At 39.0% G+C, this 27,458-nt stretch overlaps 1 protein-coding gene across 1 annotated transcript in view; it reads right to left on the bottom strand.

Moving 5' to 3' along the window:
• DOCK3 (dedicator of cytokinesis 3) overlaps positions 1 to 27,458 on the bottom strand; it is a 146,461-nt gene that overhangs the window by 44,470 nt on the left and 74,533 nt on the right. Inside the window, 12 exon segments of the mRNA XM_010017634.1 lie at positions 1,332 to 1,430; positions 3,478 to 3,624; positions 4,633 to 4,760; positions 6,569 to 6,761; positions 10,358 to 10,528; positions 17,384 to 17,465; positions 18,773 to 18,873; positions 19,218 to 19,301; positions 20,983 to 21,080; positions 21,755 to 21,926; positions 22,631 to 22,737; positions 23,222 to 23,384. Of these exon segments, the coding sequence (XP_010015936.1) occupies positions 1,332 to 1,430; positions 3,478 to 3,624; positions 4,633 to 4,760; positions 6,569 to 6,761; positions 10,358 to 10,528; positions 17,384 to 17,465; positions 18,773 to 18,873; positions 19,218 to 19,301; positions 20,983 to 21,080; positions 21,755 to 21,926; positions 22,631 to 22,737; positions 23,222 to 23,384 (1,545 nt within the window).

Genomic DNA, 27,458 nt, shown 5'->3' with positions numbered 1-27,458 from the left:
GGCCTCGTTTTTGCCTAGATGTAACAGTAGTAAGTGAACACAATGCCTTTCTAAGCAAGAAAAAGTAGTGGAAATATTACAGCAATATATGAAAGGGAAAAAATGTAATATATATATATATATTTAGAAAAAAAGTTGGGTATAAACTCTTCAGCCTCTGTGATACTCCTGGAACATATCCTTAGATTATCAGAGATACAACAGTGTTTGTTCTTATGCATGTAACGACCAATTTCAGTTCAATGACAAACCTTTTCACTGGTCTGACATAAGAACTATAATTTAGCTTTTAAAAATACCTATTAAAATTAATATGAATTAATTTAGCAAATCATTTTCCTTTGAGCAATTAAAAAGTTACATGAAAGGTAGTAATCTCAGATAACTATCAACCTGAGATACACTGAACCCTGCAACCTAAAAGTAAAAAAAATGATCATCACGAATTTATCTCCCTGATTTATTCAGCCTCTCTATATGCACATACAATATTTAGAAGCTGAAAGCCTATTCAGAGAAGCCTTCTCATTGCTTCTCCTTTTCACATGTTAAGTCAACATAAGTGCCTGCCACATTAGGTTCTTTTTCTTATTGTCCATATTTTATTGAGTGGCATGCTAATCAAAAACATTTTATATAAAATCTTATCTTTATTAAATTATCCTGCCTTTTAAACATACATCATGTTGATGATTCTCCTCTGTTCTGTGCAAGCTGAGCTGTTTTCTGCTGTTGGGAGATGTGCCACTTCAGAATGTCAGTGGCAGAAAAGCCACCACAGGTCTGTACCCCTCAAGAACCCCTTCTGCTCCTGAAAGGCCATGATTCAAGTCAGTGCTCACAAACTTGGGAAGCATGCAGCAGGTGGAGCAGTACGGTTACTGCTTTGCCAAGAAAGAGTTCATCTGCTAGAGACATTTGTATTCCCCCAAAGGCTTGAAATTGTCTTTTGGCATAAAAGCAACACCCTTAGTAAGTAAGCTACAACGCATATTGAACATCTAGTAACATGTTATAGAACAACTGACCTCACATTCACAGGATTAAGAACCTCCGTTCCTTTGACTATGTTCTATGTGGTACAATAATGATATCTTTTTGTGTCTATTAACATTTATCTTGGGACTTTATTTGCTGTTACGAAGATTCAGTGCCCCATAGTCTTAAATGTTTTTGTAATACAACACCTATTATTATAAAAGTGAAAGAAAGGTCCGTGAACAAAGTGCCAGTGAATAGGAATGATGAGCAGAGCAAGTAATGATGCAGGGATTCCCCTTGGCTCTCCCATTCTGAGTGAATCACCCTATAAACATGATGTTCTGTTGTACCTTTAGTTCATCCTTGCTTTGGAAGTTGTCCAATAAGTGCTGGAAATGAGTGTCTGACATCTGACGAAGCAAAGATAAAAGGCAGGAGACATACTCTCCCTGTTGACCAAAATGAGAAACTATTTCATACAGACAACCTGGAATTTCATAAATATAAAACTCAACTTGGGGAAAGGTACAAAGGGAGGGGTCTGAAATGGCCCCAATGCCTATGAGAGGAAAGCTGACATGCACAGAGATTAAAAAATACTGCATTGTTAACAGTTCTTGAATTACTGTTATACACAGGAATACACCTCTTAGAGGCTCCTCCACAGATGCCAGTTTTAAAGGTCTTTTAACCAATGTTGTAGTCTAATCAAAACCACCTTAAAATCGTTAATACAGACATTAATGAACTGCCCTCCAAGCATGCAGGTTTTGACAATCACCTCTTTCAGTTTTTAAATATATTATGTCTCTCAAAGGTGTGACTGCAGCTCATGCAGACCTACCAGGAATTATTTAAACTAATTGGTTCAGATATCAATATCATGATGACAGCATAGCATCAGTATGAGCTACAAAAGGTGTCTGGCATTTTGTAAATACTTGGCTTACTATTGTGCACCAAGTTATGTGCTGTCATAGCTACAGTACTAGCAGCATGCCAGCAAGATGTTCTGAATATAGCTTGGGTAAGCCTACATGAGCTACAATTACATTTCTGGCCTGCAAAACAGATGCACCCTAACCAGTTACCACAGTATCCCAAAGTGTTTTCCAAAGATGAGCTCCCCCATTTTACACATCTGAAAGCAAAGCACAGAGAAGTTAAGCAATCTGTCCAAGATAACAAGCAAGGCAGTGCCAAGAACGTAAGGACTATGTCTTTTGACTGCCAGCCCCTCGCACAACACTGTTTTTTTCTGCAACAATGAGCACTTCATTTGGAAAATATGCAAACTATTTTCTAAGCAGTATCTAGTAAGATTCCACATATCACTGTGCTGTAAAATAGAAATTCAAGAACAAATATAAGAGGATTTTATACTTGGGACTGTCTGTCCCATTTTAATTTTATTTCTGATTGGCTCAAGCATCTACCTGGAAGCTTTGATGTAAGTTGTTCCAATCAACTTTACAGGGTTGAACTTCATTAGGAAAAAAAGGAGTGCTCTTCCGTGTGAGGTGGCATGTGATAAATAACAGTAAGTCAAATGGTGGCAGTAAGAGGAAATTGAGCTGTTACTGGACATTGGCAAGGTAGCACCTTCCTTGGTTTGTATCAAAGAACATGTCTGAAAACTACTAAATGCCTTGTTCTTCATTAGGATTCCTACCATTTGTTATTTATCTGAGCTAACATGGAAAGATACAACCTTTTGTCTTTTGTGAGAAGTGTACCTGAGTGTACTTCTGCCCCCAACAACACCACTGAGGTTTCAGCCTGATAGAAAAATAAGTCAAAAAAGGGATGTTCTGAACAACACCTTAACACTGTGCCAAAGCTGCATCAGAAACTCTGACATACAAAACCAGACTACAATAAGCTAGAATAGAAAAGGCCAACAAATCCAGAAAAGAAGAAAGCTGAACAGCAAAATTCTATTCTTTTCCTCCTCCTCCATTGCACGTCAAAAAAAAATTTCTTCCCTGTTCATGCTGACAGTCTGGACAAAATGGTGGCTTTTCCCCCCTTCAGCTCACCTGACGTGGGATCTATTAATTTTATGTTCTGTTTCATTTGCATGAAATAACCAGTGAATCTGGACAGAAGCTCTCCAGGGTGTTAAGAACAGGGACTCGTCTCACTGAACATTAGGAATCAGAGCCTGATACTCATATAGTCCTTGGTGACACCTATCTGGGGGTAAAGACCTTGGCAGCTACCATATGCCTCAGGTTCTAAACAGTAATTCTCAATTACAAGTGCAAAGGCAAGTAAGAAAATAACCTGGAAATCCACAAAAACTTCCTATCTCCACCATTTCCTGCACACCTCACTACTGCACAGAGGAAGGAATGGGTATGTGGCTTACTAAGGGAAGGAGACAAAGCCCCAGGCATTCATGCAGCAGAGATGATAATGAGGTGTCAGTGGTGGTGAGGGGCTGAACCAAAGGTTAGAGAAGCAGGAAATAGAAACTGATTGTTAGTTACTAACAGTGATTTCTGCTGTGCACTGCGGGCAACGCTGCCCTCTTACCGCCTCCTGAGACTGTGATTTACTCATGATTGTAAGCAGAGTTTGTAAAAGCACATCCAGGAGGCTCTCCACCATCATCTCAACCTCCTCCACGACATCTCCCTCCTACGGTAAGTGGTGAGCAAACAGACAGTTAGAAACTGGAAAGAATGGAATTAGCAAAGACAATTCTGCTGAGCCATCCATACCACAAACTCATTTTGATCGAGTGCTTCGCAATAGAGGTTCAAAGAAGTACCATCAAATTCCACAGTGGTACCAGACATTGCCGCAATGCCAGCGTGTGTGTGTGTGTGTGTGTGTGTTTTTGTGTGTGTGTTACCTCGTCAGTCTCTGATGGAAACATTCAGGGTCACAGCCATAAAGGTAAATCTACAATCAAAGGTCTGCATACACTCTAGAACACAATGGGATCAAATTATATTCAGGAACCTTCATGCCATGGCAGTATTATTTTAGCTTATTACCATGATACCTTTCATCTCATTCCTTTAACACAAAACTGTAACTTGTAATTGGAAGTACACATTGGTATGAATTATATTTAGCATCATGAGCTTCCTCCTTTAGTCAGGTGGGGAAGCTTCCCCACTCTCTGTCTGTAAGCACTGCTTTAAATGATCAAGTTACCATCTGAGATCAGTGTATTGTGATCACCAAAGCTGGGTGTTCAAACTCAGCAGCAATTTCCAGAAGTAAGTGTGATTTCATTGATTGGATAATTTTAGAGTATTCTCTTAACATGAATCACAAAGTACTAGTTACTGCCTCTTGCAGAACTGTAAGTCCTAGAGCTGTGTAAAGCTTTTAAACTCCACTGACATCCAAGTTCTGGGCTTGGATGAAGAAAATTTTAAAGAGTGTCAAACACAGTAAATGCATATGCTTTTTTCCCATCCTAACAGCAAGAACACTGTGTAATCAGAATGCTCTGAGTCACACACACAAAAGCAGACCCTCATTTCTCCTGCTGACAGAACTTAGCAGAATTTAATTTAAAAAAAAAGAACCTGTAAAAATCCTATAAAAATCCCTCAGTCTTTATGTGACTGAATAAGTGATGCAACTAAAAAAAAAAACCACAAACAAACCAAAACTCAAGCAGCAGATTACCAAAGAGCTGGTCTTGATTATGGAGAAGATACTACTGAGGATCCCAGAGCAGATAAGTAGCTCCTTCTGCTGTCGTAGGTGAAGGTGAATGTGATGAAGAACTACAGGTAGCAGGATGCGCCGGGACTCTGAAAGAAAGAAAATTAGATTGCAGGTTATTCCAAAAGAAAATTCAATTCTAACCATCCCAATGAGCAGCCTTTTGGTATCCAAACTGACCTACTGACACACAGAACATCTGATTAAGTGGTGCAACCTCTGTTGTACAGACTGCAGTACACTTCTCTAATTGTATCTAATGAACAAGTAGTGCACCTCGTTTCTAAAGTTCTTAAGCGCAGTGTACATGATGTCCTCAACAGTGATTCAGCCTGAAACAACAGTTGTGAACTGAGACTTTCTAATGTTGATTTATTTGGTGCAAACCCATCCTCACTTCATGTTGCTTTCCAGTTCTATTGTCAACAGCTAATAGAGCTTCTCCAATGCATGCCTCTTGGAAGCTGGCTAATTCTTCTCTTTTAGCTGGCTTACAAACCTTATCTTATTAAAGAAGGAAGAGCAAGCAGCAGCTGCAGAAAGCAGTAGCCAAAACTGGAAAAAAAGAAAAAAAGAGACATGGAGAAGTGGCAACACGTCAGTAATCAGACTGGTAGGAGACAGAGAAGGAAAACAGGTCATCACCATATGGGAGGCAAGAGAATGTATGTTCCTTTAAATTGAAAGACCTGACGAGTTGGTAGGGTGGGCAGGCAAAAGAGAACCTGGGAAACTAGATTCATTTTCCCAGGGACCGATAGGACATGGGAGAGACTGCTGATCCAGGAGTATCAGGTCATGCTTCCACAGGAAGGAGCAGGAGAGGGGTCTACCATTATGTTGTGTGGAAAATGTGGCATCTTTAGAGTCAGGGCTGCCTTGTGCAGCAGGAGCCTTCTTTCTGGCTTTTGACGCTCTGCAGCAGTTAAAGCATTCTTAGTTGCCAGTGGCATTGTAAAGGAGAAATGAAGGTTAATGGCAAGGACTAAGCCCTGAGGGTATGTTACACCTGGCTTTATTAAGAAGACAGAAGAGTGGAACTGACAGATATTTTTATCAATAGGTTCCCAACACTGTAATTAGATAATTTTCACTGTCTGTTTCACAGCCACCTTTGGACCATTCACAGCCATTTCACAGCCACTTTTGGACTCTACACTCCTATTTTTTCACATGATTTTCAAATTAAAAAAAAAAAGTTTATAAACAATTACAATGGATGGTTTAAACATAATTCTGTGTTGTTGTCATTCTCACCTTGCACCAAGTAGAATAATTTGAGTGAACTAACTTGAGATCCTCACTAGAAGGAAGATTAGGCCAAATGGTGCTTTTTATCTTGCACTATTTCCTTCGTAGCTTTTTTCCTTCCTTTATGTATGAAATAAACTCACAATCTTCAACCCTTCTTTGTTCAATTAATTCCTGAAGGATTACTAGTATGTTGAGTTAAAGAAATATGAAAGTTATACTGTAGGTTAAACATATTTTAAGAGAATGTGGTGGGTTTCTCAAATAAATTTATCTTCCCACTTCTCAGACCATAAGCTTGTGGGGAAGGAGGTTACCCTCCTATCCATGCAACCATAGAGGAGTAATAGAAAGTACCAAGAGAGATTTGGCAGTGTTAATAATTGACTTGATTTGTTAATGTACATATTTTTATCAACCTTTAGTAACTACAATTTATCCATAATAGATTTATAAGCATCTTCTACCCCAGGAAAGCTTAAAGAGTAGTCACACTGAATATATGTAACAATGATGCCACCAAGATAAACAATTATCAAGATTATTTGCATTCAGTAATGAATTGTTTGCAACAGTAACGAGTAAATGTAACGTGTTCCAACTCTTAGTTAGCAGCAAGAGTTATCCTCAGATACCTCTGTCTTACCTGGGAAAGAGAACAGGCGGCTGTCAACAGTGCGTGCAATGGACTGTAGCTTAACCACATCCATGGACTGCCCGATGTGCACTGTGCTGGGCATGCTGCCCAGAGTCCCCCGCACAAACTCGGCTACTTCCTGCACAGTGAACATCTGCAACAGCTCATCAAAGATAGCGGGGAAGGAGTTCAGCAGAGCAGCCTGGAAGAAGTAAAGGTAGAAACTGAATATTGAAAATACTGAATTCCGTAACTGCAGCTAAATGCAGTGAGATAGAAACAGCAGTAAAACTGAATTAAGGGTCTGCAAAAAGCTACTGAACAGTGCACTATGGCTGATGCTAACGTTTTGCAATACCTAAAGTTCATAGTGAACAAACCAAACGCAGTGTATTAAAATCAAGTGCTGCTGAAATACTAAGTCTTACGATAAGTGGAGCACAACATACCTACTGCAAAGATTCAAAAGGCTGTATTTTAGGACACAGCTTACAAAACAATAAAAATCTGAGGTAATAGTCCATTTTTGTTTATTTACTTTTTTCAATAAATACTAAACTTGCTCCTGACGAGAGTTCCACACCAAGCAAGCAAGCATTTTGTACTAAGCAAGTACCTGAGACAGTTAAAACTCTTCAGAAGTATTTTGAAGACCATGTCAACAGACCCTTAACCATAGCAGCACTGTCACGTGCCATTACAGCATTTCTGCGGTGGGGTGGACGTGATTTCATGTGAAAGAGGCATCCCATCATGCAAATGAGTGTGTACGTGATTCTTGCAGTAACAGGTATGCCCAGTAAGCTGGAGCTATCCTTGCAGGTGTTTTTTGAAGTGCAGAAACAATAGCACAACCACAAACCCAATCTCTTCATCTCAATTAATCACTTTTACAATTAATTTCTTCATAACAGCAGAAAATTCCCTGCATCACCCTATCCTCAAGTTCCACAGACTTGCTGTCATACCTAACAGCAGCCACACACCTCTAGTTTTAAAACTTTTCTCCTTCTTCCTCTCCATCTTACACAAGGTCCGTGCCTGTTTCCTCCTTAAAACTACAAAAATTCCTGGCTGGTTGCTTTCGCTAGCTGCTGCACAGCCTGGTTTTGGGTCAAGTGCCTTCACCCCCCCCACCTCAGCCACAGCCTCCCTGCACACCTCCCTCCTTGCTGTTGCCACCCCCTTTGCCAGAAGCTGTCCACACAAACCCCACTGACTTCCTGCACAAGTTGAGATTTACCAGCCCTCTCTGTTGAGCTCTGCCCTTCCAGAGTCTCATTACCTATCAATATTATCTTCTGGTTCTGCAAGTTCTCCTTTTCCTCACAGATTTGTTTTCTCATTGCCTAAACATTCCTGTACGTCTCCCATGCTGGCTCTAACACTAGCATGCCTCTCCTAATCCCATATAATACACAGCTTCCTTCTTTGTCAAGTCTTTCCTCAAAGTATCTTTTCCTTCAAACAGTAATACCTATTTAATAGTCCTTGAGTAAAGTCTAAGTTGTTTTATAACTGACAGTGTAGAGCTCACTAAATTATTCTGAATATAAATTTACCTCTTTCTTCTTCACACTTGTTCTCTCTTAACATCTTTCATTACGATCAGTTCAGATTACACAAACCCACATGTAGCCTCCTGGGTGTTGTCACCTATCTGTCACTACATACATACAATGTACTAACAAAATTGACAAATATGAATCATTTAAATACTGCTCATGGTACTCTTGGTAACAGCTGCAAATCCAGTCATCATTTTTATCTTTGGGATAATATAAGTGAAATTACAGTACTGGCCCAACAAATCATTATGGGAGTTTTCCTAAACTTATTTCTAACTATTAAGATAAAGCAGAAGGATTTCTGTGGTGATTTAGGGTATCAGTAACAATCTAATGATACGCATGGGATCTCTTCAGGCAGCTTTGGAGCTGTCTTGAGGAAGAGCTACAACATTTCATCAGTTCCTTGAAGGGCCCTTTTTTTGTACAAAACCCTAAAATATGCCGAAACATTACTCATGTCAAACTCATTGCCTGGAAGGACATCATCAGTTTTAATCTCATTGCTTTAAAGAACTATATTGAGATCTCTCTAATATCCTTGATAAGAGGACAAGTGTGAAGTCTCCCACGGCCTCGAGCGTTTCTGTAGATATTTAACTGTTGTCCAGGTTTCCAGGACTTGTACATAAACTCCTTGGATCTCCTGAACAATTTGACATACACACTCTCGTATATGCCCTCAGTACTGTTCTTGTGTGTGCATGCCATAAGCTGTTTCATTAGTTACTGAAATACTCCACATTTCCTAGTTTTAAAGTATCAGCCACTTAAACATTAAATTCCACTTTATATGCAGGAAAAGAGGGTTTGGGGTAGGGAAAAGGGATTAATTGGGAACATCCACGATGAAATACTTGTGCAGTTCTGGGGATCATTACTTACAGAATTAAATGACGACCTTGAAGTACCACCACATTTTTGTGGGGCACAAGTCCCAGCTCCGCTCGCCTGCACTCCAGGCTGAGAGGCCTATGGGGCAATTGGGATCAAGGGGCAACACAGTGGCAAGGGGGAAACAAAAAGTAAACTTTTCAAAGATTAAACAAGGACAGGCTTTACAAATTACAAAGTCCAAGGTAAGAAATACCATAGTGAGAAAAAGGAGAGAAAAAAAAAAAAAAGAAAAAAAGAGACAAGAAGGGAAAATAACCCCATCCTCAAATCTATTATTGTATTTGTGATCAACACAATTGAAAAACAAAGAAGATCCCTAACCAGACTGAACTGATAGGATGCTGTTTCTGCTGTCACTTCACCTGCAAAAGTCTGTGCACTGATTTCTCATGTTCCTGGCTCATCTTATTATACCCTCTAATGGATGATTAAATAAAAGATTAGAGTATCTGTTCTCAACATCTTTCAGAGCAGCTTCTTAAGAAGATCACACTGCTGGCAGCTTTCTTAGCCACTGGAATCACCCTGTTTTGTTGCAACGTTCACAGCAACTGCTTCTCTGGCAAACTACAGTAGGTGTCCAGAACATCTGTAAACAGTAAATTAGTGATTACAAATCACCTTCTTCTAGGTGGTCCATTTTGACATTCTCTGAGCTAAGGCATACACAACATGTGACATTACTATTTAAAACTTTTAAACACAGAAGTATGTAATTTAGTGCAGTGGTCTTTAAAATATGAAACAAAACTTAGCAGCACCCTTACTCACTTTGAGCAGTATCTTAAGCCCACATGAAACTTTTGTGAAGTCACCTGGGCCATATTTAATATAATGTATTCAATGTGAGTGTGGGTATCACAGTATGCTTGTGGTCAGGCTGTGTGTGATTCTGACTCTAATTTTAGAGTATGCTGGAATTAAGTTTATCTGACTGTGAGTACATCAATCGAACTTCTCTACTGTGATCTTGCTGTGACCCTAAGTATTGGCTTGAGTTACTACAATAAAGGATTTAAAATTTCTTGAAGCCAACCGTAAGACATATGAGATTTGAAAACAGAGTTTACTTTTGTGAAGAGCAAAAATTATATTCTCATGTGACAATTCACTTTCCTCTTGAAAGTTCACAGTTGAGCTCACCTGTATCTGTGAAGAGATGCAGTGTTTGTCTAATAACATTAACTGGCTATGTCGTTTTCCAGTATCATCAGCTTGTTAGAGGGGGAAAATTCTACTAGCCTGCATTTAACTGTCATGCGCCCATATATACTACCTGTGCAGAAAATAGCTGCCTTTTGATTTGCCAGTTGAAGTGCAGAAAATAGCAAACCTGTGTGAAGATGAGGGTCTCAGAACTCCTGCTGTCCAAGCTGAGCACAAATCTGATGGACTGGAAAAGCTCCTGGATGCTAGAGCGGAACTGCTCCTCCTCCATTCCACAAGTAGCTCTGGAGTAAAGGATCCGAGATTGGACAATGAACTTGAAAAGATATTCCAAGGCCTTAAGGAGCAGGAGAAGGAGGAGATTAAGATAGAGAAAAAGAAAGAAAGAAAAATAAAGGAGCTTTAAAGACAACCAGGAAAGATTCTAGGTGCATAATAACTAAATTCTTCAGTTTTAGAAAGGAGAAAGAAAAATAGGTTTTGCAAGTTATGTAATTCAGTTAAGGAAGAGCCACTCATAGGCAAGTACCCATTCTCAACCAATAATCTTTGTTACCAGTATGTTCCACTAACAAAAATAATATGCACTTAAGTCAAACAGGCAAATTCAAGTTAGGTCATTTGAGGAAAATCTTGGTGAAGATAACAGACTTCCAGTTTTCTCATGACTTGGCACAATGACTGTGCATGTCTGAAGAAGCTATTCTCCTGCTTCCAGTTACTTGAGTTAGCTAATTTAGATTAAGTGGACTGTGAGTGGAACAGAGGAAGGGTTACCTGGAAAAAGGAGAATCTACTTTTCAATACAAACACAACAGCAAAGTTCGCTTTTATTTCTGGCAGCTACATGTACAAACAGAAATAAATGCAGATGCAGAAATAGAAGACAGCAAGAGCAGCATGTGATGCCCTCTGGCAGCCCAAAATAGTAGCAGGCAGCAGTACTGTAGTGAGCAGCTTTTAACTTCGAGCTGTGACAAGTTAAAGCATCTTTCTTTTATCATCACACATGAAACTGGGAGAGCACCCAGCAGAGGGAGAGTAATCTGCAGAGAAGATGGCCTTTAGCACCATTGTACAATGTGCAAGAAATGCTGCAGTCCCGAAGGACTGGCAATTGGACCTTTCTGTAGTAGAATGATAACTTGCTCAATGACACATCTACATTAGGTCTGAATTTGCAACCTAAACATCTTTAACTAAAATTTTGTAAATGGCATTATTCAGAACTCCATTTATTTGGCAGCAGTGTCAATGAAGAAAAAGACGTTGTTCTGCGCAGCCCTTAACAAGCTTACCAATCGATCAAAGGTTCTCACATGCACTAACACAGCGACGTAACATTGCACACAGCAACAAGGCCCTTTTGATCATTTGGTGTAACGTAACTGTCAACACTGAACTGTAAGTATGTACCAGTGACATTTCAACTTCACTCCTTCCCTCAGTGCTTAACATGATACACCATAAAAGCAGGATTAAGAAAAGACAGGAGGCATAGTTTGATGATATCCTCCTAAGTCAGCATGGGAAGCAAACAGGCTGGAGCTTCCATCATTATAGTCTATACAGAAACATTAGTAATATTGCACTGTATTTGCTGGAAAGCGTTCTTGTCTTACTTCACGGTTTGGAAACTGAAAGTTAATTTGAAGACAAATTTTGCCCTCATCAGATGTTTTTGCATCCCTAAGACACCCCTCATTGAACCACCACACTACATGCACAAAGGTGCAATGTTATGTTGTAAGGTTTAGAATGCTATAGCTTTAAGGATAGAGAAGGGGAATGTGAAATTCCTTATAAAGCCATCACAGATTTCAAAATGCCACTGATACTTACAGCCATTTTTCTTTCAGGAATGATGGCAACTTGGGTCATTTGTCAGTACATTGTTTATAATTCTGCATTGAAACATCTCCCAGTGAAGCTTCCTCACACCAAGGAACATCATCAGGAAATAACACTGTGTATGTATGGATAGTTTGCAGACAAAGGTCAATTGGTTCACAAGAGTCAGCTCTTTAAGGTTAGCATCACTGTTGCTAACACCAAATACAGCAAAACAAGGGCTTACAGAAGCTGTTTCATAGGTTTGGTATAGACAACCACAATTCTAACCTGAAAGCTCGTAACTTTAATATGAAGATTATGTTTTGCAATGAATCAGAGGATTTATCTATAGAGTTCTATGATCTTCTGTTGCAAATGAAATGGCAGGCTCAGAGACACTCCACATCCTTAGCACAACCAACCTCAAACTGCTGCCTAGAACGAACCCACAAAGAGTTCAAACACATGGCTGAGATGCTAAAAACACAGACCAATTCTTGTTAGTACAAATCAGCACTTGGACTAACTGGCTCTTACTACTTAGAAAATCACAGATATGATGTGTATTTGTGCCTAAAGACATAAAAGTGCACTGAAGCCTACTATGTTTGGCATGAGATTAAAAAAACAGTACTGAATTAAAGGAAGTTTTTGAAAAAGAGTCTGCGAGCATGTTCACGCAGTAGGTGAGCACACACCACTGACCTGTGACCAGCAACGCAACGACTCACAGTACAACAAATGCAAAACTGGAATGGATAAACAGAAGCCTAATTTTATTTCCTCTCAGCCAAGCAATCCCTAAATTCTACCAGTGGTAGTCCAGGAGAGACAAGAAAAGGCATAAGAAATGTGCATATAGATAATACATCACAAAGAACTTTCACCGACTAATTAGTAACCTTCCCTCCTTCCCTAGTCACTGTCCATATGCATGTTCACTCTGAATACAGGAACACCACATCTCAACCTGCATATATTACCTGGTGGTTGGTTGCAATATCCCAGGAGAATTAAAACCAGAAGACCACCATGACAAAAGCAGCATCAGTTAGAAGCTACTGTGATAACAGAGGTAAAAAAGTGGATAAATTTATGTGGTTATTCTGAAGGTCTAATGGCTAAAGATACTGTTCAGAGACCCCAGTGTCACTTGAGCCTTCAGGGATTACGCTCAGATAACATTTGATGGTGTTACTGTAGCACAACCATAAATCCAGTGAACGGTCCTGGGGAGCATACAGCTGCACATCTGGACTCATCTGCTGTAGAGATGACGGGTCTATTCAATTCAAACAAAAGGCAAATCACACCTAGTGTTCAGAGTATGAACAGATGCATCAACCTTGTACAGAGCTGCTTTAAGATAAACCACGGATTAAATTCCTAACTTAAGAAACCCGAAGATTACTTTAGGGAAGAATCTGGAGTATGCAGGAAGGATAACCTTGTCACAAGTACAGTGTATATACAGTAGGTTAGCTCTGAAGACCTGAACTTCTTACTTTCCTAACAAGCGAATAAAAGCCATTTTCAGTAGTCTCTGAGTATCCACTTCACCATTCCAGAGCAGGTGGCAAACTTCTTCCAGCTAATGCCAGTGTGTTTTTCCAGAGAACAGCATACTCCCATCAAGTACAAGAAGCATTTTTATGATGCAGTTGAAGAAAAAGGCTCAAGTGAAGGTACCAATGTGAGTCTTGTGAGAGCAGATAAATGACCTAGGGCAAAGTTCAAGGAATCAGCAAGAAAAGAAGGAGCAAGTCCCACAGACAGGCTGACCAGGATGGAACAATTACAACTACATCTGCAATTTTCTGGTATTCTTAGAAGAAGTGAGACTGCATAAAATATAAGTCACTGTCCTGGGTTCAGCTACAGCAGTCATTTTTTCTCCTTCTTAGTACCTGGCACCGTGCTGTGTTTTTGACTTTCAGTCTGGGAACAACACTGGTAACACCGATGTTGTTAGTTGTTGCTCAGTAGTGTTTATTCTGACCAAGGACTTTCTCGGTCTCATGCTCAGCCAGGAGAGGAAGCAGAGACAGGACACCTGACCCAAACTGGCCAAAGGGGTATTCCATACCACAGCACGTCATGCCCAGTATAGAAACTGGGGGGAGTTACCCAGAAGGCCCAGATCGCTGCTCGGGTCGGGCTGGGTATCGGTCGGCGGGTGGTGAGAGGTTGTGCCTCTCCCCTTGTTATTCCTCTTATCATTATTATTGGTAGCAGCAGTGGTTTGTATTATACCTTAGTTACTGGAGAGCTGTTATCTCAACCCGTGGGAGTTACATTCCTCCGATTCTCCTCCCCATCCCTCCGGGAGCGGCGGCAGGAAGGAAGAGGAGGGGAGTGAGCAAGCGGCTGCGTGGTTCCAAGTTGCCGGCTGGGCTTAAACCACGACAGTCACCAAATCAGGTAATTATTTCTGAATGAAGAAATTAATAAGTCCAGAGATAGACTGATCTCAAACTCAACAGCCTGACATTTCTTTTTTAAATTGAGGGTGAAGAAAACTATTTGGAGGAGTGCCCAGTCTTAAAAGGCAGGCGAAGGATGCAATTCCTAATCTCTCATTCACTAGCTCCTTGGCTGGCATGACTCAGAAAGTATGATCAGGGGTTTGAAGAAACCAGCTGGGAAGACTGACCTTTTCCCTATCACTGACTCACATAAAGCCCCATAGCAATGGTATGCAGTACCTCAAAGTCCCTAAAATAAGTTTGATGCCTGCTCTGTGCAGTTCAGCTCCAGAAAACTGATATGAAGATGTGACTTCCTGAGGAAGAAAAGGTCTTGCTTTTTCAGTGGGTTCCTCAATCTAGGCAAAAATCATCTGTGATTCTACCACTGAAGATAACTGAGGCTGAGAGGGCATCTCCAAGGGACACTTCCTAAGTTTTGCCATGACTAGTGTGGAAAGTAAAACTGCCTGTGGAGTCACAGGCAGCTGTACCTGGATGCTGTTTATGCGTTCACATAGGGACAGTATCATATACCACTGCATACAGCACTCACGAGTGGTTTGAGAGGGAAGAAATCCAGGTACAGATATCCTTTCAGTTATAGTTGCTTCAGGCTTCATACAATTTTTTTAAGAATTAAGAGCAGTCTTGAGGCAGGTAAGTAATTTTAGAAATCGCCTAGAGCACCACTTGCTAATGCCAAGGTTGAAAATCAGAATCCTACGAGGCATCTGCATATCCATCATGAATGTACATGGTCAGTCAAGAGCCAAAAAAGAGTGCAGAGAGATTTCAACACCTACTTCAGGGTACTACATTTAACAGCTAATTCAGGGCAGAAGGCATAGAGAGCTATTCTGTTTTCTCAGTTGCAGAACTACTAATCCAAGGAATGTAGTGAAGACATCCAAGACCACAGAAATTGCCAACAGCAGAACATGGTACTACTAATGACACATTAGCAGTGATAATGGGTTTGGTGCAAACTTGCAGCAAGTGCCAGAAATAAAATTTGGAAACAAAATCAATCACTTTCCTGTAATGGAAGAAGATAATGACCTTAATATGGGCCTCCAAAATATACTTGCAAAAGTAACTGTCCAAATCAGATGTGACAGCAGTGCCTGTGGTAGAAGATGCACTGTTGTGTCTGCAGAAACTCTGGTGGTAATTATAATTCCTGTGCTTGGGGTGGCCTGGGCTGTCTGGTCTTCCAGTTGATCTCGCTCATGGAGGCAACAGCTATTTTCTAAGTAAGCACTTCAGATTCCCAGTAAGCAAAGAGCTGCCTTGGAATCCTTGAAAGAACGTACCTTTTTCACAAACAAGTGTGCTGAGTAACCAGCTTCTGAAACCATTCCAGCATTCATATTTTTAATAATTCTGAAGAAGTCTCCTATGAGGTTCAAAAAATGCCAATCACACAGAGCCAGTATCATATATCTCTACTTGCTGCACTGCACAGAGCACTAATGAGTGGTTTGAGAGGAAAGAAGACCCTCTAGAAGTCACTCCAGCTAGAGATCTTCCTCTCATCTGATAAATTTAGTAAGTTTCTTTGCAATTCAAAAAAAGAAGGAAGGAAACAAAAAGAAAGAGGAAGTTGTTAATTTCTTGAAAAGATTCTTTGCCCCATTTTTAACATTCCCTGTGAATCTGTGGTTGAAAAGTATTGCAAAGAAGTTGTTTCTAAGTATGTAAAAATATCTACAAAAGACAAAGTAAACACTGGTACAATGCCCTTGTAAGTAAGAGGATACGATCTTAACAGGAGAGCTTGGAAGCTAGTTGATGGCACTGACGCCATACCATTCAGATGGAACCAGGATTCTCAAAAAATAACTACTTCCTCAAAAATGCTGACTAAATCAGACTAAAGGAGGCAAAACAAAGAAAAAAATATCACAGGAAGAAAGAGCCATAATAAAGTCTGAAACATACACCAAGACACAAGCATAAACACATTTACAAGGAACAAGTTCTGTCTTTCCCAAATGGTTGCCAGAAATTAAAGGAATAGTGTATGTATGTGTGTGTGCTTCACCTGTGAGATGCTTCATCTATTTGTACTGACAGGAGAAAGTGAGAGAAAGGAAGTGCTAATCTCTGCCACTGCTACCAGCTGTCAAAGTGCCCAGACTCAAATGTTTGGACAGAAGCTTACTTAGGGTAAGAAGGTAGAGATGGATGTTCACGCAGAGAAAAGTATCTTGCCACATATTTTGGAATCTGGTATTTATGTGCATGATGTACATGACACATTATCTTTTTGTTTTAAATTACATATGTGAAACTAACACTCTATTTATTCTCCGATTTCTCTGCAATAGCACCAAAACTATTCCCTTTGTTTCCACACCATTAGGAAGCTGTGCCTTCCTGCGAGATCATGCTCTCATCACGGAACTGTGATTCAGGTCCTGTGCAATGACAGTTGTTAGAATTTCCATCCACTTAAAAGCTCATTTATCTCCTTAAAGTACTCCGGAACTTCAACCCCTAATACAAAGAACCTGTCTCACAGCCAGAAATTAAAAGCATATCTCTGATCCACAGCACCTCTACCTAATACTTTTAAAATAACTGCTTCTTGAAGTGCAAGGTGCAGACCACACATATAAATGGCCAGAGCATATATGTTCCATGTAAGCCCCACTTAAGTTCTCCACAGGGCTTCAAAAGGACTTAAGGAGACAAAATTCTTCTGGTTTTTAATGCACAAGAGTGAATCACCCCAAAATAAAATTTTTGGCAAAAACTATATATATAAAAAATCTGGATAAACAAGTAAGAAGTCAGTGCCAGACTACCCTGGGTTTTATTTACAGCTTCCCTGGGGTTTTTGTAGCCACAGATGGAAGAGAGACACAAATATTCCATTGGATACATACTCGCATTGCTTCCTGGATATGGTCCTGACGCACAAGCTCAGCTGAGCGGTCCATGTACCACTTCAAACATCGGATCAGTTCTCTGAATATAACAGTGAAAAGAAGAGGAACCTTCAGCACTGTTTTAAAATCAGACAGGCAACAAACATTACGGTTTTAGAGAGAAGTAGTTTCATGTCACTCCCTTTCAGTGGTCAGCTATTGCTGTCCTCGCCACTTAATTTACAAAATATGTATATTTATTCAGGTTTCAAAACCAGAAATAACTTCTTCTCTGTAACTGACCTACACCATGAGGCAGACTAGGAGAACATCAAAGAGATGTTATTAAAGAGACAGCTTTGATAAAGGCATGTAATATAGTTTTAAGACCAAAATATCCTCTTTTTATTTTTCCTTTTTTGATAAGAAATTCCAAATCTCATCTAAGTAAGAAGTTTTTAGAAACAAACATCACAATGAAAATACATGCATCCATTTTCTTAAGTGAACAATACCATTTGGACTAACCAAAAGGGTTATATAAAAAGCATGTTTTACTTCAGACATCAGACTATCAAAAATCATTTGTTTTGTCTGAAAGAGGTGGTAATTAACACAGAGCAGAACATCTTTTTACCCTCTGAAGATGACTATGCTTTCCTGTGTTATACAGTATCTACAATTTTGCCTGCCATTAACTAAATTTTTATATTTGTTTTAATTACACTAAAATGTGAACGGCTTAAACCCATCAATTATAAGCCCTTTTCAATAGTTTATAATAGATAGAATATGCTCAAATATACAAAATAAATGGTCTAAGAGAAAGAAAAAACAACACCCTGAATGGTAACTGTTTCTGCTTTCAAAAATCTGTACTAATCTCTGATACAAAACTCAAAAAAGAATATGAGAAAACAAGGCAGAATCTTCAAAATGACAGTGAAAATTAAGTTTCTGATCTCCTGAAATTAATACATTTACTGTAATCAAATAGAACATCTTCTCATGTGAACACCCGTCTACTTTGAAAGAGGAAATTACTGTTAGTTCTCTAAGCTTTCACACAAGTCTTTTATCCAAACACCTTTAAGACAAGAAACGTATATGCTCTTGGTAGCTCATTAATACACACTGATAATGAGTTGTTGCTGAGTGATAGTGTCTCTTCAGCTAAAAAAAAAAAAAAAAAGAAAGTAGGATTTGCCAGTTCAGATAAATTCCAAAGTCTTTCTTAGCCACACGTGACATTCAGCTACTTTTCTCTGTAACTGTGCTGGAAAACTTTCATCTGAGTAGTTCTGATTTTGAAAACCATGACTAACATGAAGGTTATGATTCTGATGGTGACATTGTTCAAAAGCTTGCTAATACTGTCTCTTGAAGTGATGGATAAACAAAACCTACTTGTAAGCCAGTGCTCCTGCAAAGTGCTTCTGAATATAAGTGTCCATCACAGGTCGAAAATGAAAATACTTGCTGTCACGCAGCAGATTTATGATGAATACCTGTGGGAGATGAGAAAGTGAACCCATACTAAAGGAAATTGCACATTGTTGCTAGGTTTCTACAAGCAAGTTACACAAGCTAAGGAACAAAGAAATACATGAGTTTCTTTAAACAGTCAGTAGTTATTACATGGTACTGTTTGCTTCTCCCAAGTGACAGCAAATACTGCTACCCTCGGATCTGTTTGGACTATCTGCCCTCCTCACCCAAGATTACTACAGAAAATATAAGGCCGGATCCAGCTGAATAGTTCATATTTTATGGAAGTAAAATACCAGCAACATGATAATAAGAAACTTAGAACTTACTGACCATGAGATAAAGTAACAATCCAGGAACTTACCAAAGACTGAAAGACCAACAGACCATACTTTTCTGTGTTGTCATCCAAAACTACAAACAATGTGTCAAGAATATCTTGTAGGAACTAAAATGACAAGAATAAACAAAGAATTTCAAACTGAAATTGTATTGAAAAGAAGCTTATTTCCCCCCTGCTTTAATTATTTCATGCATGTTGGTATTTTTGTGAAACACTTGCCAAAGACAAACCACTTCAGGTTCATCCATGCAATGCAACAGATTTTCATTTGCTTTTATGAAGAATTTTTCTCTTTAAATGAGTATGTCTAAAAAAAAAAAATGGCAGAGAAACTAAAAAATAAGAAGTATGTACACTGAGGCTTTCTGAATGGCAACAATTCAGTGATTTTCTTTCCTGAAAGCCCAGTCCTTGGAAAGGATGACTGTGAAGAAGACTGCAGAAGACCAAGTCAACTGCATATTCTCCCATGATTTTGTAATCTATTCTAATTAAATTTCTGATGTGGAAAGCAATAAATAAAATATAACAATTTATGAAGCCTCTGAAAGGATAAAATTTCTTTTTTTCTGAATTACTGCATATCCCAGTGCCAAATGGCAGGTGACTTAAAGAGTGAATCAATTACGTCTCCCTTTGGAATAATTTAACACACATCTTTTTATGCTTTTCTCTATAAAAAACCCAGATACTTACACCATCCTGCAAATCAAGTGTGCAAAACATGACATTCTTGAAGAATTCCAACATAAACAGGGTATTGTCCTCTTCAGTTACCATTACAAAGTTCTCAAGAACATTAACATTCAAGATATGGCAACATTCAAATGAGTAGCAGCAAAGTGGCTTTAATCAGAAACTACTGATTAAATGATTGGATGTTGCTTTGGTTTCTTCTCTTTGGTTGTTTGCCATTACAAATTATCTCCTCCTTTTACTTAAAAGATTTATAGAAATAAATTCTAGGGAGAGTTCTCAGCACCTAAAATTATCAGAAGGATATCTGGAATGCACTTCTGCCCCCCCGCCTCCGAGACCACAAGTATTCAAACGCATTCAGAAGTTCATCTGACCTAAGAAAGTTCAGGTCACACAAAGGATTGGCATGTAGTGTAGCAGCGGTGACTAAACATGAGGAAATGATCGGATAGGAGGTACATTAGTGACAGACACGCTAGAGAGCAATTGGTGCTTTAGGCAACAACTCCTCTTCACAGTGCTGGGACAGGAAAATGGGTCTGCAGGATGGTTCACTGGCCATAGAGCAAAACTCGGCTTTCAAGGTCTCTTGTTTCTTTCTCCTCTACACGCTTGTTTGGAACACAGGAAAGGCCAGGTTTTCTGAGTCAGCTCTGTTTTCTTCACTCACTAGAAACGACCAATCACACTTGGCAATTTTGGAGACGGTCCTCTAGAAAATACTATTGTAACAGGTAAGTCTGCACAGACCACCACTGCCAGTGGCTGTTTGCAGCAGCAAGCAGCATGGCTCAACAAGAGTGGCCCTACAGAGTGTAACAGTTGGTGCTGATACTTGCAGCACATGTGGGTAAATGAAATACTAAAGATTAGCTCTGTTTTGATCCCAAGGACTAATTATCCATCAGTTTTTGGAGTGTACCTTCCTGCTCAGTTTCATGTCAAAATAAAATCTCAATTCTTACACTCCGAGAATTCATAGTGTGAACCAAAAAGTACAATAAGAGGGAACATCCTGAAGTGCCCTGCAGGTCTGAGTTCCCCTGCTATCACAGATACATCCAAAACCTGTTATTTCATGTAGTACCTTAACAATTTCCTCGCCACTGACATGTCTCAGTCTTCCTAAAATATCCATCACACGATCTGGGTAAGCTTTCCATTTCAGTAGGGCAAGCAAATCCACTGCAGAGGAGTGAGAGAAAGAGCTAGAATCCATACACAGAGGGAAGAATGGCAACCCCAGACCCACCAGAGATTCAGTACATATTACACTTGTGCTCTCGTTGCAGTTCACACTTCTCAGGGGGAAAAAACACAGTAAGTAAGAGAAATACAGAGTAAGTCCAATACTACTAACAAAAAAATGAACACAGGAATAGTAAAGTACTTTAGAAAGAGTAGAGGTTGTATTTTTCCCTGTGTGAGTTGACACTGCACTGTGGACAATCCACTTCTGTCTCCCGATGCATCAGGGATGTTGCCACAACAATTTTTTATTTGCTTAGCAACTTTGTAAAAGATGAACAAAACCTCTGGGTTGTGTAGAAGAGCCAACATTGCATTTTTTGTTCTTCAATCATTTAATGAAAATTAACTTTGCTTTAACATATTCTGTCATAACCCTTCTCTTGCACTTACAGTAATGTCTGTAATCTCTCTGCCATCTCTCAATATCCTTATTTCCTCCAAAAAACTTTCTGGTCATTTCAATAGTGTCAACAAAAAAAATCATACATATAATGAAACTAAAATAAGGAATATTTTAGTAAAACAAACAGAGCACAAGAATACCCATGATATTTTACTTTTTCATAATCCCTGTTGCTTTGGGCAGTTTTGAAGGATGAGCTACTTACCATTCTGGGTCAGTTTGGTAGAAGAAAGCTGTGTGGAGACTGAAAAGGTCTCTTTGGTGCTGCGCTGGAAAATGAGGCTGGAGGGGATGTTGGGGCAGCCATTGTAGTCCTCTTTGCAGCAAGGCAGCCCCAGGTACAGTGCGTGATTGTTAAACGTGCTGTTCTCATCACACTGTGTGTACAGGACAAGAAATGGAATTGCACCCAGTCTATCTCATTCCACACACTCACATCCTGAGAGCAACTGCCTAACTACTTTTATTGATTTCTGCGTGCACAAAAACACTTCTAAGAAAAAGCTGTGCTTACCACCTTCAGGGCTTGTACATACACAAACCAACCCAGCTCTAGAAAGTGTGGTCTCTTAACCACTGACTCTTTAGAACTTATCACAATCTTCCAACTGCACAACTTAGTGCTGCTGTCTGAAAAGCATACTGAAGAAACAAACCAAGGTAAATCAGCAGGAAGAAAAAACCCAAACAACCCACCCCAAACTCCTTGCTACAGGGTTGCCAAGCTGTAGCATTTTAACAGGCTGCATTTGAAACGCAGCATGATTTCATACTACAAAGGTATAGAGTAATGCCACAGGCAGGTAAAACTGCTGAACGCTCATAAACACTAGTATGTTTGAATTCAAAATGGGTATGATTAACAGAAGCTAGGTCACCGTTATCTGTCCTTAGAACAGAAGACTTTGTCCATACCTGGTTATCTGAGTTTGAATTTATAAAATCTTGAAATGACTACTAATCTGTTCCTCACATACTTCTTACGGGGCTGGGGGGGAAGATAATGTAATGACTGTTACGTATTTAACTCAAGTAGAGATGAGTAGGAATGAGTAGGAAGTCTGCAGAGAGGAATTGGTACCTTATAAACATAAAGCTCATGGATATCATCAGACAAGGTAGTGCCATCATCTCTCATCAATGGAGTGAATGCAAAACCAAAGAGCTTCTTTTCTCCCTTGTCTTTTGCTGTAGCAAGAGAAAGAAGTAAGGAGCCGTATTTGTACATATTCTGTCTATCCATATATACCACAATGTTAATCACCAACTTCTCTGCATGCCTAACAAAAAGCATGTGATTACATAAGCAATATACAATACACTGTATCTAATTCTATGCAAATGATCGACAAGCCTCAAAACAAACATGCCCAACACAGTGAAATATAAAATATAGATGCTTGTAACAAAAACATTCTACAAGAAAACACAGCAAAAGAACAGCAGGGGAGAACATCTACAAAATATTTTGCCCTGCACTAATTGTTCATGGTGGTTTTAATGTGCTGTTTAACAAAGGTAGCAACTGGCTAATTAGCAGTGCACCTTTGTTGTATTTTAGGTTAGTGCCCCTTTCCTGCTTTCTACCCAGTAACAGACTCATCCAACTATACATTGACAATGGAAAGACCTCAGCTTTGTTGGATTTCTCTTGGTTACATTTGGCACTCACTGGAGCAATGCCTGAACTCAAACCGGAGATGTGACCCACGGAATCTGTCTATAGGGATGGGCAACTTGATGATTTCCCCCCATCGAGGGCTATTATTGTGGTAAAGCACAAAAGAGTGGTATGCACTCCTGCTTGGCTCTCCTGAGCCCAGGCTGATGCAGTCCTGGAAGAAAAGAAAACAATTCAAGATTAAAAGACAGCACATCACTATGGATGAGTCATTTTATTGCACAGGGATAACCTTTATATAATTCATATCCTTCTGTAGACACAAAGAAAGAGTCAGAAGCAGAAACTCAGACACAATGAAATCAGAAATTTTTTAAGAGATCTTGAAACTCTGTGTTGGGTCAAAGGATAAGCTAGGAGCCATGATACTGCATTTTAAGTTATTATTTAAGCTAAGTTTTCTATCAAGTATAGAATAGATACAATAAACACGTGAGTCCAAATGTATAACAATGAGTTAAAAAAAGTTCCTAATAGTTCCATCACTTGTAATATTTGACTTTTTTTTAAATTATAATTTAATCAGATTTCTGCTTCAGTATCTCAGTTCAGAAACAACACCTGAACTTTTCATGCTCTTAAAAACAATGGTCTTTTGAAACTACAACTATCCAGCCTCACTGAGTATCCCAGAAAATCCTGATCAAACTAGTTCCTTGGTGGTAAGCAAAGAATTTCTGTTGAATAGTCATCACCTAAACATATAATGGGATCTAAATTTCTGCTTTGAGATACAAGAAGCTCAGAGATCTTGACCAATCTATGTATCCTCAAAATACAGATGACAGAAAAAATGAGTTGGATATCATTTAGGAAATACAGAAATCCTTAGTCAGAACATGAGCAAAGGAAGTTAGTAGAAATCCTGAAATCAGGACAGTAAAAGGTCCTTTGTAATGAAGACATGGAGCAGGAAGCACATTTATTCATGTAAGCACTACCCCATGTTCTAGGTATTTACAAAGTGATCTGAAAGATACGACATCTTAAAAAACCATGCAGAAAAAAGAGCTAGGAGATTCTTCACTTTTAGCATAATATAGTAAGGATAATGAATCCAGGAAGAAAAAGAAGCTAAGCAGACCCAGAACAACACATGCAATATGAAACACCCCACATGGAACAGTACCATGACAAAAACTACTGGCCATTTCCCCAAGGCATCTCCAAAGTCTATCCCGAGAAAATACCAACAATGTTGACTTGATTTATTCACCTGTAATCAAAAGACTACCAAATGAAGTATATCCCATCAACCAGACTCGGTTAGTTTGGCCTGTGGTAATATTCTTCTGCCTTCAAGAAAGTTAAGCATTTGTGAAGGAGCCCCAAAAGAAATAAAAGATACCTGGAAACTTAGGATTCAATGAAAAAACAGCCTCCCAGGACAGAGATTCACTGCAAAGGCTCTAATCCAACCTGAGGGACTGTAACATACACTCCCAAAACTAAGTCCTCTCAAGTAAGCCTTAGCCACATATGGTACATGCCACAACCTCAGCATAGAGGTGATTTTTTTTTTTGTACAGCAACAAGAATTAACTGTTGCAGATATGAACAGGTTGGAGTGAGTGTAGTGGTGTCAGTAGTAAAAACAGAATGCTTGCAACATTCCAGTTATATTTTGTACTCAGAGTAACTTGTTGGGCTTCAACACAGCAACTGAAACCACATTCTGCGTGAGGTTCTTAGGAGACACTAAAACAATGTTTGTATTTCTCCTGTAGGGTACAGTAAAAATTAAAATTTTAATGTGAGCTTTTTCCTTTTGCCTGAAAAGATTACCTGCCCTGGCAGACACGTGGTCATTGAATGCTGAACTTTATTTTAAATAAACAGATACCCGAAGAGTCCTTCCTTCTGGTTGTTAATGTAGTTGATAAGCATTTATACTACAATCTATGGTCCGAGGAGGGAAGACTGTTTAATCTTTAATTCTGAATTGTGATTGGCAAAAATATAAATATGAAAATAGGTTTTGTAACCTAGTTACCACGAGAACCAAATATGTAGGTGAACTAGAAGGCAGAGGCAAGTAAAGGAAGCTAAACCAGAAGTAGTATTAGGTCATAATTTTACCATTTAAGGTATACCTTGCAATTAAAAAGATACTCCTGATACTGGAACAGAAAGAAGAGTGAGAAATGTGTCAAAGGTTTTTATTTTTCAGACTGTATTGAAAGATGATAACAATTGAGTAAGACCATTTTGAAAAGAAAATACTCATTTTCATTTTGAACACCACTGTATTCTGGGAATAATTTCACTGCTTTCAATAGGACTATTTCTGGACCTAGATATACTCAATAGAAATAAAGGTTTGAGGCAGACAGAATATTCTCTTTAACACTGTGTGTGGTTCTGTTAAAGTCCTCACAAAGACTTCTATGCACAAAGACATAATTGTGGATTGTGCTGCTGGTCAGGCAAAGTTTAGAGATTTTATTTAATATCAGATGAATATTTTGTGGCAATTTCCCAGCTGTATGGTGTAACTCAGCACACTCTATTCCATTTGGCAGTCTCTGCTTTGGAAAGGCATAGGTCAGGAACAGTAAAGGATATTTCAACCAAGAGGAGCACTGCTTTGGATCAGTGATTGAACTTTCAGTGTTCTGCCCATACTATTGTAAGATTAGAGTTTTTTATTAGCTTCTCTACTATATCACCAATTGAAAGTTATTAAATTAATGTCATCATTAGACAAAGAAAATGGAAGAAATAAAATAGCTACACTTGACTGTGAAAGCAATGCTGGGTCATGCAAGTGATCATCTGGGGGTCAGGGAACCCAAAGAAAGCAATTCCTTTCATCAGTTCTGCACAAACCTATCCAACACAAACCTTATTCTTAACATTTAAATTAAAAAACTTCAGTATTTTCTTTTAGATTATACTGAGTGACTGAAATGAAAGTCCAGATCTAGCAGTCTCTTTGCAGCTGCTTCATCTAGGAATGGTTACATTCTGTCTTTGGGCAAACCAGCTACCTCCTCACAGAACACTGCTCTAGGTGTACATACTGAAGGTTACATAAACTAGATGATTGCAGTGAAAAATAAGCCACCTAGCGTTTAAAACTAAATTCTTAACATAAAAGGTAAACCAGTATCCATTTGGGATACTAAAATAAGCCAGACTAACAGGGCTGTGCAAAGTTTTAGACAAATGGATACTCAGACTTCCCAAAGCTCACTGCACAGGTGGGATGGTTAGAACTGAGTGGGCTTTTCACCTGAAACATGGCAAGATTCTGAGCACAAACTTTGCCTGTATTTTACAACCAAACTTTGCATTCTGAAAGTTGAGACAAACTGGAAATGTATAGTTTAAGGAGCTGAATCCTTACAATTTTCAGAGCATTTCTATAGACTCAGAGCAACCATATACATACACTTAACAGGGTCAACTGTCTTCTACAAGGGTGTTACCAGTGAATGGCAAGATAACCCACTAAGTTAGAAGCAATTCCAGATGCCTGTCTCATGTGCTTCAACTTTGGTAGATGAATATGCAGAATTTTTAAATCATGTGGAAACTATGGCAGTAACGATAAAAGAAGAAAGATGATTAGTTTGCAAACTCAGTTCTAGGTGGCTGATTCTCTCTCTTATGTGGATGGATTATTACTTCGAATTGTCATTCAGCACTTTTGAACTATGCCTCTACAGTCAGTTCATCCGACAGTCTTACATGTTATTTTCCTAGTTCCATTCTGCAGTTAAGAGAGAACACATATACCTAAGCAATGAGAAGGAGTTCCAATCAAAGGGAAGGAGAGTTCAACTTCTAGTGTCCTTGATGCCCCTTTTACTTATTTTTCAGTAGATATTATAGCTTATACTATCATGTCTTTCCTACGTAGAAAACTTCTACTATCTGCACGTTTGAAACACAATGGATTTTAGGCATCATAAGATGTCATGAACCAAAGATTTCCCTGATGTAAATGAAGTATCTTTGTTACTTTAACTACAACTATACAGAGGAGCAATAACATAAAAACTGGCACAGATTTACTTTTAAACATGTGGCATTTAAAAAAAAAAAAAAAAAAAACACCAAAAAATCCTTTCTATGTAAAGTCTCTCCTTTGTGACAAACATTCACATTTTTTTTCCTACTTGGATTGACTACCTTTCAGTAGTCTTTGTTTGTACCATGTCTGTTCCACTGTCCCCTGTAAAGCCCTGAAGCACTATTACAAGTAAAGGTAAGAAAAGGATAA

This window comes from Nestor notabilis, unplaced genomic scaffold, assembly GCF_000696875.1.
Source record: "Nestor notabilis isolate BGI_N333 unplaced genomic scaffold, ASM69687v1 scaffold7707, whole genome shotgun sequence".
Taxonomy (NCBI): Eukaryota; Metazoa; Chordata; class Aves; order Psittaciformes; family Psittacidae; genus Nestor; species Nestor notabilis.
Note: the sequence above shows the minus strand (reverse complement) of the source record. Positions and strands in the feature narration are given on the sequence as shown.